Source organism: Alexandromys fortis, unplaced genomic scaffold (genome assembly GCF_014885135.2).
Source record: "Alexandromys fortis isolate MF-2015 unplaced genomic scaffold, M_Fortis_MF-2015_v1.1 scaffold_76, whole genome shotgun sequence".
NCBI classification, from domain to species: domain Eukaryota; kingdom Metazoa; phylum Chordata; class Mammalia; order Rodentia; family Cricetidae; genus Alexandromys; species Alexandromys fortis.
Window position 1 is genome coordinate 96,388 of NW_026067997.1, and position 16,200 is coordinate 112,587.

Here is a 16,200-nt window from a genome sequence, read left to right on the forward strand (position 1 = left end):
ACAGCATTACCCTTCTATTACCCTATTATTTTTTCAAGTCAATATTATCAATAATTTACATCTTATAGTCAAATATCTTGTAGAATGAATAAGTTTCTTTGTAAACAAGTTATCAAATTCACTAAGTGATACACTTTTTATTATTAAGCTTCTGATTTTGAGTAATCATTGCCACCGCTGGGGAAAAAATAGTTTTAATCTCTTTGTAAAGTCAACTTAGAGAAGGTTCCAGGAACCATCTCAACCATCTCTGTCTATCTTTTTTCATTGCAACCTTTTACATTTATTTATTTGTATATCTTTACTGTTTAACCACTTTGGACATTTTATTCACAAGCAGGTTTTCTGGCAGAAGTAACTTGTAAAACATATCAACTTTTAGCAAATCAAGCAACTCTAACCATCATTTTTAGTTTTTTGAGCAAAAGGGTAATGTTTTGGAAAAGCACAGTCATTTATACAAATATATTTATTTTCTTATCTGTTATCTCAAACAGGATTATAACTAATGATTTATAGCCATATCTTGAAAATTGTCTTCCAAATGAGATGCCATCTTAATATTTTCATTATTATATGAAACATTTAAGAATTTAAAAACCCAGATCATGTATATGAAGAAGATATGCAAAAGTAAAGAGCAGCTATGAGGCAGCTTGCATGTTCCACTTCATGCGATAGTCCAGGCTAACCAACATGTGACAACATGTGCAGCCATCAGAACCTTCTCCTTTCAAAAGCTTCGTTTGTCAGTTGAAGAAACTACTGTGGAGACGTTGACTGATTTGCCCAAAGTCCCCAGCTCAAACCATGGAGATGAACCGCATCATTCAGTCCCAGGGTACCATTCCTTATCCCCCTCTGGTAAAATTGTTAGCATCAGAATGTGCAGATCACCAGATTCAGTTGCCCAGCCTGTTTAGGAAGAACTTTCTGAGACTGCTGCCCGTTGCTGTCGAATACAATCTATAAATAAACCGGTGAGAAGGGGTTGGTATCCTACTATTACCCCGAAAGGCAGAGGTAAGAGGGCATCCCAGACCAATTCTGAGCACCATCAGAATTCTAGTGGGTGACTGCAAAAGAAAAGAAACCTCCTTCTGGTCACATTTTTCAGCAGCTTGTAACATCTCTGGGTTCCAAGAACCATTCCTTCATCTTTCCAGGAAGTATGATGAATTTAATCAAAGGCAGCCTTACCCTCTTGCCCATCTGCCTGCTTCTCACGCTGTGAGGTAACTCAGCAGGTTGTGCTTGTAGCCTGTTGCTTGGAGCAGAGGGAAAAACACAGGGGTCACAGTGTAGCCTTATTAGCGCAGCACGATCCTCTCGGGCTGGTTACTCCAGCCCAAGCCATGTCCAGCTGGAGATGCTTAGTGTTTCCTGCAGAGGGTCCTTAGGTGCCAGGACCTCTACTCCGATTCTCTGATTTTCCCGTCAAGCTTCGCAGGCAACACAGTCTGTTTTCACAGTAAGAAAAACACAGTCTGGCACAGGAGCCCTAGAAGGACGTTTTGCATGAAAATGTGAAGTTGAATGATAGAACGGGCATCCTGGCTCCCCAATCCACCAACCATGTTGACAGTGAAACTGAAATGTGAGAAAATGCTTTTCTGAGCTGCTAGATGTTTCCTAAAATGCTTTCAGCTGATTTGCTCTGTTTGCGACGCTGCAATTTCATGAGGTAATGCTTCACTATGAAAACCTTTTTAAACCCCTAAATTCTGCTTATATGTGCCTTTTATTCCCCCCAAAATAATTTTATATGTCCTAGATAACCTTTCTTCTTGAATTTGAAGTACCAGGTGTCCTGAGGCACGCCTTTAATCCCAACGCTAGAGAGCCAGAGACAGATGAATCTCTGTGTGTTTTCAAGGCCAGCCTGGTCTACATAGTGAGTTCCAGGACAGCCAGGAAGACACAGAAAGGCCATACCTTAAAAAAAAATAAATAAAATTGTTTTCCTAATTTAAACGTTTTATACACTATAGAGAACCTATCTCATTTCTAGTGAAGACATACATCAACATAGGTCCTTTCTTATTATTTGATTTCCTCCTCTTACTGTCTGTTGACCTAGAAATTGTAGGGCTGGTTCATTTGTAACTCTTAGAGGCTTGCTTTTTCTGAGAGCAGTGAACGTGACCCTGGTTCTCTAGAATAAATGCTATAGATGTTATTCCATCTATCAGCTGTTACCAGGTTTCAGTATCTTTAACTTGATTCCAAGTGCTGTGTTCTTGGGGCTTTTTTTTTTTATCTGGTTTTACATTTTCAAATCCACCAATGACATAGCAGTGTGAAGGGGACCTTGAGCCCCACAGTGCTCCTGGAGTCCCACAGTGCTCACTGTCTGCTCTCCACTTTGCTCGCTCCCTTGCCAGCAATTTCTCAGATAGCTCTTTTGCCTTTGTTTCCCAGACAACCCTATCAATCTCATGATGGTCACATCTGCCTCACAGACAGCTGCTGCTATGTGCTCCATCCTCCTATGTGCTGTATACAACGAGACACTGCAGCCACTTCTATTTGTCTAGCATTTGATTTCAACATGCTCATGCTCCATTGTCTCCCTTTATATTTCAGAGACTCCATCCACCACACGTTTAAGTTTCTTATGGTCAGTTGAAATAGCTTTGAAATGCAGAAATTGCTTTAATTTTGGACTCCTGTAACCTATCAGGTCTTTTGCTCCATTAAAGATCATAGTAGTCGCTGAAATCAAAGTGAGCAGAAATCCTTCGAGAAATCAAAGAACAGTACCAGTTGATAATCATGGTAGGAGTTTAACTGAGCATTTCATCTCTGAATAGTGTTCGCTTTTTGTGGCAGGGCAGATGGAAGTAGAAAAGAGGGCATGCAGATACTGGATGATCCTGAAGGACAAATGCCTTTCTTTTCTCTTCTCCTCTAGGAGATGGATGAGTAAGGAATAGTGTTCTATTGATATGTCCAGCTTTGTTTTCACATACTTCCTGTCGGGATCTGGCAGGATAGCTTCAATTCTTGGGTCTTATTAATGTGGCTTGTCATATTTCTATTATCTTATAATGAATAGAGAATCTGTTCTTCTTTATTGGTTCGACTCATTGAGGTATTATTTCATGTTCAAAATCAAGAAACCAATTCAGAGGGGTTAAAGGACATTTCTAAAGTCACCCAGCATTTGCATCCCAGAGGTATGGTAGGATTCCATTTGTTCTAACTACAGAAGCCCTTGCTCTATTCACTCGTTGCTGCTGCAGGGATACCATTTATTTAGAACTTAATACACATGAGATACTATTTGATTATCCCAACAACATAGAGAAGGTAAACAATGTCGCTATTTCAACCAAAATGTGAAAACACAAAGGAATTTAGGTACCCAAAATCATGTAGCTGTATCAGGTCATGAATTAATTTTTTTTATTCCATTCCATATTATGAAAGCTGCTCTAACCTTAGTAACCTTTCCTTTGTCTTATATCATAGTTTGGCTTTATATTGCTCATTCTTAGAACCTGTGGAAATCTCAAATTTCAGGCAGAATCTCTGCAATATTCACAACATTGTTTGAGTCCTTTGGAGAGTAATTGATAGACAAATTTCCAAAGGATAAACAAGTGTCCATGTGTTCGCTCCCTGACCTATTTCCACTGTGGGTCACTATTTATAGCAATGTTCTGCCCAATTTCCTATACCCTTTCTGGAGTTATGATCTGAGTCTATGTCATAGGTTCCCTTTCACTTTTCTTACATTTAAAACAAGATCAGTTAGAGTGAAGAACATTTTTTTAAAGGTAAGGATACATGTAGGCACACATCATTACAGATATGTTCTATAAGGTATTTAGCATCACAGATTACTCTGAGGTAGACTATGCTCCTTGAGTGACATGATATGTTAATGTAGGTTCCTAGATTGTGATGAAAGCATTGTTGTGGCCAAGGGTATTTATAGTGGGGGATGCTAGGTATGGGTGGCAAGGAGGTATATAGAGTCTCTCTACCTTTTACTCAATTTTGACAAGAAGCTAAAGCTTCTCTTAAAGTAAAAATAAATGGAGTCCATCACTTAAAAACAAAACCAATAGCTCAAAATTGTTGAATCTATTTGATATCACCATTTTTATATTCCGTTTGGCATTCATATTTGTGTTTGATAAAACAGACTAGATTCCCAGACTGCTAGTGAAACAAGAAGAGGGGTTTGTGAAGCCATTTGTACTTTCTGTTCCTCCTTTCCCTGTGAGGGACTGAAGGAGTGCTGAAAGATGAGAAACGCCCACCTACCTAGACAGACAGGGAGCTGCACTTCTAGCTTGGCTTCTTCTAGGCCCCTGTCCCACAGCACAGTGCTGGTTTTCTGTGTAACAGCTTCAGGGAGCCACCCAGGGCTCCCCCTGCACAACTGCAAGCAAGAGAAGTTGAACCTTTCTTCAACTCCCTTCCCCCTGTGAGAATACCTCCTATTTCTCAATACTTAGCTGTATGTCAGGCTTTCTGGAGGTAGGTTAACTACAACTTGTCTCCAGTACATGTCCTTGCTGTAGTGTTTATTTTTTTTTTCCTAGAGAAGCTCAAATAACATATCCATAACACTGACCTATGGGGGTTTCTTTCTTTCTTCCGCCTCTCCTTCTCTAATTGGCTGTCCTCAAGGTACTAATTATTCCTATTCAGTGCAGATCAACAGGCCCATTGCTTGAGACACAGGGACCATCCAACTAGCCAGGATTCTGAGCTTGTGTTGAATAAAAACTTCATCCTTTGTGAGGAATCTCTTTGAATCTTAGTGGCCAAGTTAAGGTAAAAGTCTCACACACAAGCCTGCTCCTCTGTAAGCCCTGTACATTTGATCAGATGCAAGCATTTTGTACTGTGCTCTGCGAAGAAGAAGAATTAACTACCTTGACTGAAAACTCCAAACTGTCTGCATTTATGTATTTAAGCCTCAGGATTTAAAAAAAATGAGTATAATCAAAATCCTACTGGGAAGAAGCATGTCAAAAGATAAATTAGAAAGTAAAAATGGGGTCTCTGTATCTTTGTGCCAAACAATCATAGAAAAACAAAACTCCTTCAAAGAAACATGAAAAAATGCTTTTCTACTGTCTGGGTTGTGAATTTTATTAATATAATAAAGAGAGTTCACCTAAATATTTAAGTCATGTTTACTAAAAAGTGTCTCTAAGCAGAATTATGGAATAGGGAGTTATATTGGGGTGTTACTGACAGCAGAGTCAAAGACCCCCTGTAAAAGAGCTATATATGGCTGTTCCTCTCTGCCAGGAAAGATGAATTGCCATGGCAACCCTACCATGAAATAATAGGTCAAGTTTTATCCTTCTGCCTCGGGCTGAATTTATTAGGCTTTACTTAGAAGTAGAGGCAACTGTAAAATGAAGGTTTGGGTTTTCAGAGCTAAACATTATAGTAAGTTAAATCTGATCAATAAGATCTCCCATATAGGTTAGGAGACCACTTAGATTGATTAAAGGAGTGTTTAGAGACTATCTTATTGTTGTTCTTTTCTAAAATGTGGGCTCCTTTTCACGGATCTGTGTGTAACAAATGTGTGAGTATGTGAATTCATGCCGGTTGCTTGCACAAGGACAGCAGGGGAAAGTGGTTTATAAATTTTGCTTTAATGGATGACTAAGTGTGATAAAGAGAAAGTTTATATATCACTCCACAAATAAATATGCAGCAAGAGGGCATAAAACATTTAAAACTCCTATTTTTGTTTGCTTTCTCATAAGACTAAATCGAATGCTGCTTCATGCCCATTAGTAGGAATGAAAAATTAAATACATCTTGAGGGAAGTAACATATTATAGAGTAAGATGTGTAGTCATTATTTTGCTTTTTAAGGGAACTGGCTCTCCTTGATTGCTATGATATTAACTGTTTATTTTTAGACAGTATCTCAATCATATAGGGATAAAAATTCTAATGTGAGGAAATACATTAGTATTATCACATCAAATAATTTTGTTCAGTTTTCTGATGGGACATAATTACTAGAATAGGTAGGTAGACAGTCCAGACCTAATTTAAGCATAAGTCTTTCCTGATATCGCAGGAAAGCTATGCTTAGACTTCTCTGTAAGGCTACCTTTTTCTTTTTTTTTTTTTCTTCAGCAACTTAATAAGCATTGTGCAGATAGCTATGAAATTTATATTGCTTTTGCTCTGCTCATGAAGGTAGGAAATCAGGATCAGTGGCTACATTCATTCCCAGTGCAGCCTATTAAAGCATCACAAATTGACTGGACAAAACAACCGGCACTCATTGTCTCAGGCTTCTGGATGCTGCAAATCTGACTTTGTGGTGCAGCGTCTTGCCGCCTAGGAGAGCTGATCTTCCCTGCCTGTCCTCTAGACTCAAGAGAGAGGTTGCAGTTCTAGGCATACCCTTTTTTGCAGGTGCAGTGTTCCAATCCCATTCCATGCTTTTATAGCTTTCTTATTCATGTGTACTGTGCTTTGGCTCTATTTTTATTTTAATACCTTTTTTCATTTTTAATTGCGTGTGTGTGTGTGTGTGTGTGTGTGTGTGTGTGTGTGTGTGTGTGTGTGTGTGTCAGGGGAGCGGGTATGTGCCTGTAGATGCAGGTGTCTTCAGATGCCAGAGGTATCATATCCCCCTGGAGCTGGAGTTCTAGGCACTTGAAGCTTTCTGTCATGACTGTGATAACTGTGAGGAATTGAACTTGGGTCCTCTACAAGAGCAGTATATATTCTTTAGACAAAGAGCCATCTCACCAGCCCCTGTGTCTTCCAATTTCATGAAGACTGTAGTCATGGGAGTAGAAACCACCTGATCTTGTATGACATCACTTATGTTAGATTGCATTGCAAGGACTTTTTTTTTTTTAAATAAAGTCGCATACAAGGGCCTGGAATGAAAACTCCAAGATAACGAATCTATAACAATCACTGAACTAAAGGACTCCATCTCTCAATAAACTGTCTCTGTCACAATTATAAATCACTATGATGCCTGGTACTTTGCAAATATTTTTCACAATTTTGATCTTTTTTTATTTTTGGAACACTGGTGTTCTGCTTAATAAAGTTCTTTAGTGAGAAAAATCTTGCAGGATTCAAAGTCTACCTAGAGTGGATATATGTAATGTATCTTTACCTTCTTTGACTATTAATAAATGCTTATTAGGGATTTATTGGGTAGATGTATGAATCAATAGTAATATTAAGCTATACTAACATAATTTAATCTTTCTTGATTATTCCAAACAATTCTTTGAGATAAAAGTGTAGTTACATATTAGTTAAAAGATCACCCCTTACCTGAATGACTGGATTCTTAGTCTACGTTCTTTGTGCTCATTTGGCTACTCATTGGTGAAAGTAGGTTTTATGTCTTAGGTTACAGTGTTCCTACCTTAGCCCAATCTCTTAATTTCCCATTGCATTATTATATATGACTTCATTTACTTTAATTAAATTATTTTGACATTCAGTTAATACTAATGAAGTTTGATTTGGTTTCTTCATCTATTAAAAATGTTTGCTTTATCTCTTGCCATTATTTTCTGTTCTTCAGTCTAAGTGTGTGTGTGTGTAGATTTTTAATAAATGTATTTTGATTGTGGCTATCTTGCGTTACATTTCTTTGCTAATAGGTCATTCCATTTTCCCTTTAATTTGGTATGGAAATAAGCATAGAAATAAGAAATAAATCGCAGCGGTAACCCATACTTTGCAAATGAAAGCTTTTTCTATAGACTTAAAACGGTGCATTATCTCTGCTTGACTTCAGAAAGCTCTGGAAGTGCTGTGCATGCAATTAAGAGAGAGTTCCGCTGGGGAAATCACTGAAGGCAAAAAACCAAAGATAGAAATGGTCCAGCTCACATTGAAAGAACTCTTAGCTACTTTTTATCAAGCCGCTATTATTTTCCATTTTGCGGGTCTTTTCTTGACAGATAGTCAAGCACTTGCTACCAAACCCACCATTACATCAAAAAAAATGACTCCTGAAAACAATATTTGTATAGCAAAATATTTGAACTAACTAAAGATATTCTTTTCCTATAAAGAGAGGAAAAGACGCTGGCTGGAAACATTCCTCATCTCGTAGTCACTTTCCCAGTCACTGTTTTCTCTGGGTTGGAGGGGGGATTTCCAATCACATTTTTTTTTTAATCATGAGACGATGACATTTACAGAAAACCAACAGATAGTCCCAGCTGTTAGTAAACCAGGAGGAAGAACAACACTAAGATGTCTGAGCCCAGTGAGGACAGACGCCATTTTGCCCACTATCTTCCGGGCTATTCATGTTTAATTGCGGCAGTGGCACTTGACATTATAAAATATTCCATTATTTTGAATATAACCTTTTGTCATCATTAGTAAATGTCAAATGTAACGAACGAAGTGTTTTCCTGCCTTCCTCTTCCCTGTAGAGTGGTAAGAAAATGGCATTAAGTTTGTAATTCTGAAATTGTTTTCAATACCAAAGCCAGCAGGGAGGCAGCTTGGCGTGAGAGTGTTAGACTAGGTTTAATGTTGAAATTGTCCTCAAATTGGGGAGGATGAGAATTTTCCTATTTGTGGTTCTTCCTACACTTGCCCTCTTTGGTACAATTTCTTGTTCCGCCTGTATGTTTCAGTGACAAATACTTTCAATTGGATTGTGCTTCTGTGCTCACTCAGAATGATGCTGGAAATCTAACCCTTTGCTGTGTGTCTTAACTACTATCTGAAGGCTTCTTCTTTCTGCTTCTTTTTTTTCTTTAAAGTTATTTCTCTTTCTCTCCCCCAAGTTTTGATATGTAGTGATTACTTCAACCCTGTGGTTTCTAGCATCTTCCTGTAACATTTCAAGTATAGTATAATGGAATCCGGATTTTTGTTCTCTCGATGATTTAAAAAAAAATGCCTCGTTATGAAGCTGAAGCATTTTATGACAACACGGTGTCTTTACCATCACAATAAAAGTACCATCCTGTGAGAAGGGGGCACCATCACCAGAAAAGGTCAGAGAGATGAAGCCACAGTTTTCCAAGACATTTATCAGCAGGCTGTGTTGAAAACACGCTTGACAGGGGTCTGGGTCACCTTTCTCGGTGACTCCTGTATGTTTTCAGTTTTCCTCAATGACAAAACGAGAGACGACCTGTGTTGTGCTGGGAAGAGAGCTGGCATGGCACCGCCTGCCTGCACCTGTGGTATTCAGTCTATGCCAAGAACGAAAAGAAAGCTGGTTGAAGGGACTTGACAGTGGGGGTGGGGGTGGGGAGTAAGCTGCATTCATACATAATATGTCCCAAACAATCCGATAGCAGCGGAAGGTTTTAAACGATCTCCTCTGACTAGTAACAAGGAGTTCTGCTCCCCAGAGAGACATAACATCCTACTATGTCTTTGACTACTTCTTGCTCTTTAAACATGCTCATCTGGAATTTGGCTCTGTCATTCTGTGTGTGTTCTCATCTTGGTTTCATGGTTACCTATATTGTTAACTAAATTAAGCTCATGAGTTTCTGAGAACACAGAAAAGCACTCAGCATTAGCTTCTTTCTGCCCAGTCAGTTTCTCTACTTGTTCCAATTATATGCAGCTGATAGCCCAGGTACCTACATTTTCCTAATACTTATAAAACATTAAGCAAAGCACAATAAAATACTCAAATACTTGCCAATAAACTCTTATTATTTGAGAATATAACTTGGACGTTTCTATTTCTGTTGTTATGGTTAGAATATGACTTCTTACTAATTAGCCACTTGTAATTGGAATATATAGTTTTCCTAATGATTTTAATACCACTTTCCCTATTAAAGATATGAATCATTGTTTTCTCTGGCCTAATGCAAACATACTTTCTATTATGACTTCCTTTTCTGTTGTTTTCTGCCACTGGAAGTGCCTTCTAAAAGCTTCCTTAATTGCTGTGCATTTGAATGCTCTAATCTGTTTCATCCAAACTTGAACCTTTATTTTCTCTAATAAGATCTTAATCCGACCAGTCTTAGCCTTCTCCAGAGAAGCATGTCTTCTTCTTGGCCTTGTGAAGTCACACTCTAGGCTAAGTTGCTTCTAGTGCCACTTAGACACAAACACTGAACCCAGCCTCCTCTGGTCACTTCCCTCTGACTCTCTAATGGCAGAAGAACATGCCATACAAAGTACTGAAGAACTGTGAACAATCTTATGTTTCTCTCTGCAGTGTAGCTGGATGTTAGGATCTAACTGGGAAGATGTCTATGGGGGGAATCCAAAATCCAACATGGACTCCATGAGATCTCAATGCCATTTTGATGGTATGGGAACCTGCTTTTCCCTCACCCAACAAGTTAACTCTCCCTCAAGGCCTTCTCGGTTCTACAAGGATACAGGGTGCACTTTATTTATAAAAGAGGCATCTTAGGGATAAGTGAGGAAGAGAGTCCATGCTAAGTTAGAAAGAAGGTTAGCTTATGTTCAAAATGCCAGGTTCCTAGAGAATTTATAAAAGGAGAAACAGCTAAGCATCATCTCCAAAGATTGGGGGAAATGGGAAAGCCAATTAGAAACGATGATTTCAATCCTAAGAGAACAGAGAAGGAGCCATAGGGTGAGCCGAGGAACCAGCTCTTCCTGCAGTGTTGAGAATAGGTAGCTCCTTTAGATGATTTTCATGTCTCAGAGTCCCGATTTCACTGCCGCATGCCATGCCTTGTGCAGATAGTACTCCCATCTACAACCTTAAATTGGCGCTGATGTCTCAGGAATAAAACCTTGCCCTTGCTCCTGTTTGCATCCTCTGCTGTATGAACAGATCTGGAACCCCAAAGTACTTGCTTAGCTTTAGAAAGGTTTAATATACAAAGGATTAGATACTTGTCCGTGACCCCCAACCCTAGGACAGAGGAGCAGGAATTCAAGCTCACATTTGCTCCTCCAGCTCAGACATTAAAGAAGGTGTTTTATTGTCATCTCATAGCCAATCAAGCTGACACTGAACTTCAAAGTAGGAACATGTTCCTTTTGTCCTCACACCAGCTGGTATTCACGGACAGCCAATTTATAAAGGCATCGCGTTGGAGCTGAGGTATCCCTCTAACTTAAAAGTATGTCAAGAGTCACCAATTTCAGATTGGTCTAATCTTTTCTTTTGTATAGCTTTATGCTGGCTGGTATGGAGTAAACTTTAATCTTCATTCATACAAAAGAGAAGAAAAAAGGAAAGAAGGAAGGAAGGAAGGAAGGAAGGAAGGAAGGAAGGAAGGAAGGAAGGAAGGAAGGAAGGAAGGAGGAGGGAGGAAAAGAAGGAGGGAGAAATTGCACAGAGCACTGCAGAGCTGACTTGTGAGCATCAATAGGAAAAGCGAAACTAAGAAAGAAACATCTGTACATTATCCACGCACTATTTTGGATGATGATGTAACTGCTCTGGAAATTATTAAGCACTTCCCCAAATTATTTTGCCTCATTTATGACAGGATGTCACTGTTTTGTTCATTAGGACACAGCAGGCCAGGAAAGATACAGGACCATCACCACAGCCTATTATCGAGGGGCCATGGGCTTCATTTTAATGTATGACATCACAAACGAAGAATCCTTCAATGCCGTACAAGACTGGTAAGTTACTGCCATTATAAATGATGATCGTCTTCTATTTGAAAATTTATTCCTCCCACAGCAGTGGCTATGGGACAATGTCTTATGTGTGTTTATCATGAACTACAATCCTACTTGTGCCCTGAGGCAAAGAAAAGTTGGTCATGCTCACAACCACTGTCGGGTGATTTGAGAAGTTGTTTTGGTGACTTTTCTATTTTATTCACTTCGGTGTTTTGTATCCAATGAATTTTCCTTGTATAGAATTGAGTGCATTGCTAAAATGTAAATAAAATTTGGAAGTTTATTGACTTAATGTAGGGATCTAGAAACTAAGGTTGTTGGACCTTGGCTCACAACTTGTTCTTTAAGTAAAACTTTATTGGAACACAGGCAAGATCATTTGTTTATTCTCTGTGATGCCTTCACACCACAAAAGCCAAGGTGAGTAGCAGGATCCATGTGGCTTGCAAAGCCCAAAAGATTTCTCTCTGGACATTTGGAATAGATCTTCTTTTATCCTTTTTTTCTAGTACTTTCGTTAAATATATTATTCAAACCAGAGCATTTGAAAGGACTTAGGACACAAGGTCAGACCCAGACCCTTTGTGACTTATAGCTTCATAAGTCCCTGTGAAAATACTTGTATCCAGAATGAGTGTGATGTGCAGTAGGGGGCTTTCTGTTATGAGTTCTTTTCCTGGCTTCCCAGAATAGATAGAATTCAGAGCGTGTCATGAATTCCAGCGCAGGGCTTAAAAGAATGGGAATTTTGTGGAAAGATCCATAATGGGGTTCCTAGTTTCCAGGGATGGCTGAGCAGATACCACATATAAATGCTAAACAGTCACAGTTCATCTTCTGTAAGACGCATCAGGTAAAGGCTGGGCAGTGGTGGCACACATCTTTAATCCCAGCACTTGGAAGGCAGAGACAAGCGGATCTCTGTGAGTTCGAGGCCAGCCTGGTCTATAGGAGCTAGTTACAGGTCAGTCTTCAAAGCTACAGAGAAATCATGTCTCAAAAAAATCAAAGAGAGAGGGGGGTTATAAATTATCAAAAGTCAACTTTAGAACTTAAATGAAAAACAATTATCCTACACTAAGAAGCATAGAAGGCTTATAGAAACTCTCTGTAGTGCATTGGCTATTGTGAAAATGAAAGTTCTCAAATTAACCCATAACTTTAAGGTTAAATACCAGGAAATCTGAAAAAAAATGGAATGGGCACTAAAGTCCAGAGACAGACACATCTGTATTCAGAGTTGAGTTTTGATTTAAAAAACAAACAAACAAATAAACAAACAAAAAAATCAGCATCAAGGACCACACAGTGAACAGTTGTGTGATATCTGGCTAACTTGTATTCACAGCTTCAGTTCAAACGTTATCCTACAAAAAGTTATTGACTGCTCTGCTAGAAATACTGAGACCTGTGTATGGATACAGAAAGTGTTCACACTGAAGTTTTCATGCATCAGCATTATGGTACTGTTTGTACATAGCTCCTCTTGTCCACCTGTTTCAACATAAATTATTTCACCACCAAGAGACCATATAGTGATATACTGGGATCATTAAATAGAAATGCCAGTAACACCAGGAGCCACACAGTCAACACTGATGGCTCTACTACCAACAGGATACAGGAATGATCAGTGTCTACCTCTCTGAGCATCCCTCTGTGAGCAGTCAGTCAAGCATCATCATACTAATGTTTAGATTTTTCTCATGTTTCAGGAAATTCATATTGCCTTCGCTGCTTCTACCTCAAATTTCTCTGGACAACACTAGTGCTCCCTCCCCATCCTTCTGAAAGACATATTTTCCAAATTACTCTTCTCTTTCTGATCCCTCCTGCCAGGTACAGTGACATTATCTTGCGTCCTGTTCTTGGTCATTTTATTCACTTCGCTAGATTCATTTATCACTTAAATCAGATAGTTCCCAAACTTAAGTGTCTGGCCTTGGTATGTAAACTGCTATTGCATTTCCAAGTACTCAAAATATTTATTCCTCCTAGATCCTCTTCTAGTTCCTTGAGGTCATTTAGCTTCACCAGAAACTGTTCACCTTCCTGACCAAATTCCTGCTTGTTGCAATAGAATGCATCATTCAGGGTTGACCATGAATTTAGATCTGATTTTCATTATCTGGATCTGGGCCAGCTCATGTGTATTCATGTATTTAACATGGGAATCATTTGACATGTCTACTGCCTTTCCCTTCCTTCTTTGATTATCCTCATTTAGTTTCTTATTGTTATATTTTATCCCTATCCTTAATGGGAGCTTTAGATGTTCTTGATTTACATTTATTTCTTCTCAATTCATCCTACTACCCCTTGGCTGCTTGTAGGTTCTTACAAAGAGCATGGTTTTTAAGTTTATGGAAGATCCCTGTCCAAAAGCCATAGGGTCACCATTGTCGCCTGAGTTGGAACTTTCCCAGTCTGGCTTTTTCAGACACAGCACCTCAGATGCTGCTGTAACTCTAACATGGTTTCTAGGGAAAAGCTGAAACCACTCTTTCTGGATCCTCGCCCAGATGTCCCAAATTTTCCGCATTTTTCTTTTGTGTCTCTTTTGAATTTACATACATTTTCCTATAGCTCCCTGTTCCATCTGACTCCAGGCAGCTAGATTTCTCCAAAACTGAAGAATCAAGGAAGTCCATTAGAAAACCACTACTATTTTACTCATTTTTCTTACACCCACAGTTACATAACTAGTCATCTTTTGGGAACTTATTTATTTATTTATTTATTGGTGTTAATTTAACCAGAAGTTACTGAGTGTCTATCCTGACAGCTGTAGGCCAGACATGTCTATTCCAATATTTGCTCTCTCTCTGGATCTGCCATAGCCCAGTTATATGATTCAGGTTTAGCATCTTGTTCATTTGATTATCATAGCACAAGGCCCAATAATTTTGACTTTCTGACACCTCTCAAATACATTTCTCTCCATTCTCTCTATTCTCATTGATTTAATTCAAACTGTCATTTAGGGACTTTCTATCTCGTCTCTATCTATCTTATTTTAAAATGCTTTCAGTAATTTCTCATGCCCTGTGATAATGGTTATGGAAACACAAGTAAATCACTATGAAGCTTTTATGGCTATTAATCTATGCTCCATGCTGGACCCACTAAACTAAATCTCCCAGGAGAAATGTGAACATAACTGTCTTCTAATTTCCACGAGTGATTCTGAAGTCCATTTCTCACCAAGACCATTGGTTTGCAATGAAATCCAAAGCCGCCCCATTGGCATCATCTCCTAACACTCTTCTCCTTGTATTCTGTGCTTCTGCTAGACAGTTCTTTCATCAGTTTTCCGAAGTCTGATGCATCTGCTACATCTGCTCTTCTGCCTAGAATATCTTCTCTTGTGATAGTCTGAAATTTTAAGTTCCTTCCAAGCCATGCCCAAATGCTAACTCTTCTCCGCAGCTTTACAATACACCTCTACCCTCTTCCTACTCCATCTCTGCTCACAGTGGGCGGTGGTAGCCTCACCCTCACCTCTACAGCTATGTTCTACTTGCACTTTCCACCACACACACAGATAACTGTTGGGGGAGGCTACTTGATCATGTCCCAGCTTCCCAGACTCCCAAAATAATCACACAGAAATCTGAATTAATTGTAATACTGTTTGACCAATAGCTTAAGCATATTTCTGGCTAACTCAATCTTAAATTAACCCATTTCTATTAATCTGTGTATCACCATGTGGTTGTGGCTTACTGGCAAGGTTCCAGTGGGCTCTGGTGGAGGTGTCTGTCTCCTGTGGGCAGCTGCATGGCTTCTCACTGACTCTGCCTTCTTTCTCCCAGCATTCAGTTTAGTTTTCCCACCTAGCTCTATTCTGCCCTATCACAGGCCAAAATAGCTTCTTTATTTGTTAACCAATAAAAGCAACACTTATACGGAAGGACTTCCCACACCAGATAACCTACAGACTGTTGTCATCTGAGTACGCTTGTCTCAAAAGCCAGGTTGTGAATATGTTCATTTTTCCCAGTACTAAATACAGTAAATGCAATATGTTTTCTTATATTATTCTAACACGTAAATTCTGGCAAAATGCTTACACCAGTCAGGCAGTGGTGGTGCACACCTTTAATCCCAGCACTCAGAAAGCAGAGGTAGGTGGATCTCTATGAGTTCAAGGACAGTCTTTAATCCCAGCACTCAGAAAGCAGAGGTAGGTGGATCTCTGTGAGTTCAAGGACAGTCTAGTCTAGAGAGAAAATCCCAGAACAACCAGAGCTACACGGGGAGACCCTGTCTTGAAAAACCAAAAAATAAAAAATACATATACCAAAAATTTACCATCTTAATTATTCTGCAGTGAACATTACAGTTCAGTTGCATTAAATGCATTAATTTTGCTGTGCAGCCATTCCTGCCCTCCATCTCCAAAACTCATTTCAACTTGTCAAGCTAATATTTGTTTCTCTAGACTTTTGGTTTTCCCAGCTGTCAAAACCACCATTCTACTTCTCAACATTGTTATTGTGACTTTGAATTTTCTGGAAGAATTTTATTGATGACTTATTAATGTGCTTTCTTTAGTTTTGCCAGATTGCCCAGTTTTGTAAAATTAACACAAAGCAAAGTTCACCCTGAGCGCAA

The 16,200-nt window shown here is 39.0% G+C and overlaps 1 protein-coding gene across 1 annotated transcript in view; it reads left to right on the plus strand.

Annotated features, from left to right (window-relative positions):
- The window catches only part of Rab3c (RAB3C, member RAS oncogene family), a 175,521-nt gene that overhangs the window by 74,288 nt on the left and 85,033 nt on the right, over positions 1–16,200 (plus strand). Inside the window, exon 3 of the mRNA XM_050160459.1 lies at positions 11,462–11,580. Coding sequence (XP_050016416.1) covers positions 11,462–11,580 — 119 coding nt within the window. The remainder of the gene's footprint in view (positions 1–11,461; positions 11,581–16,200) is intronic.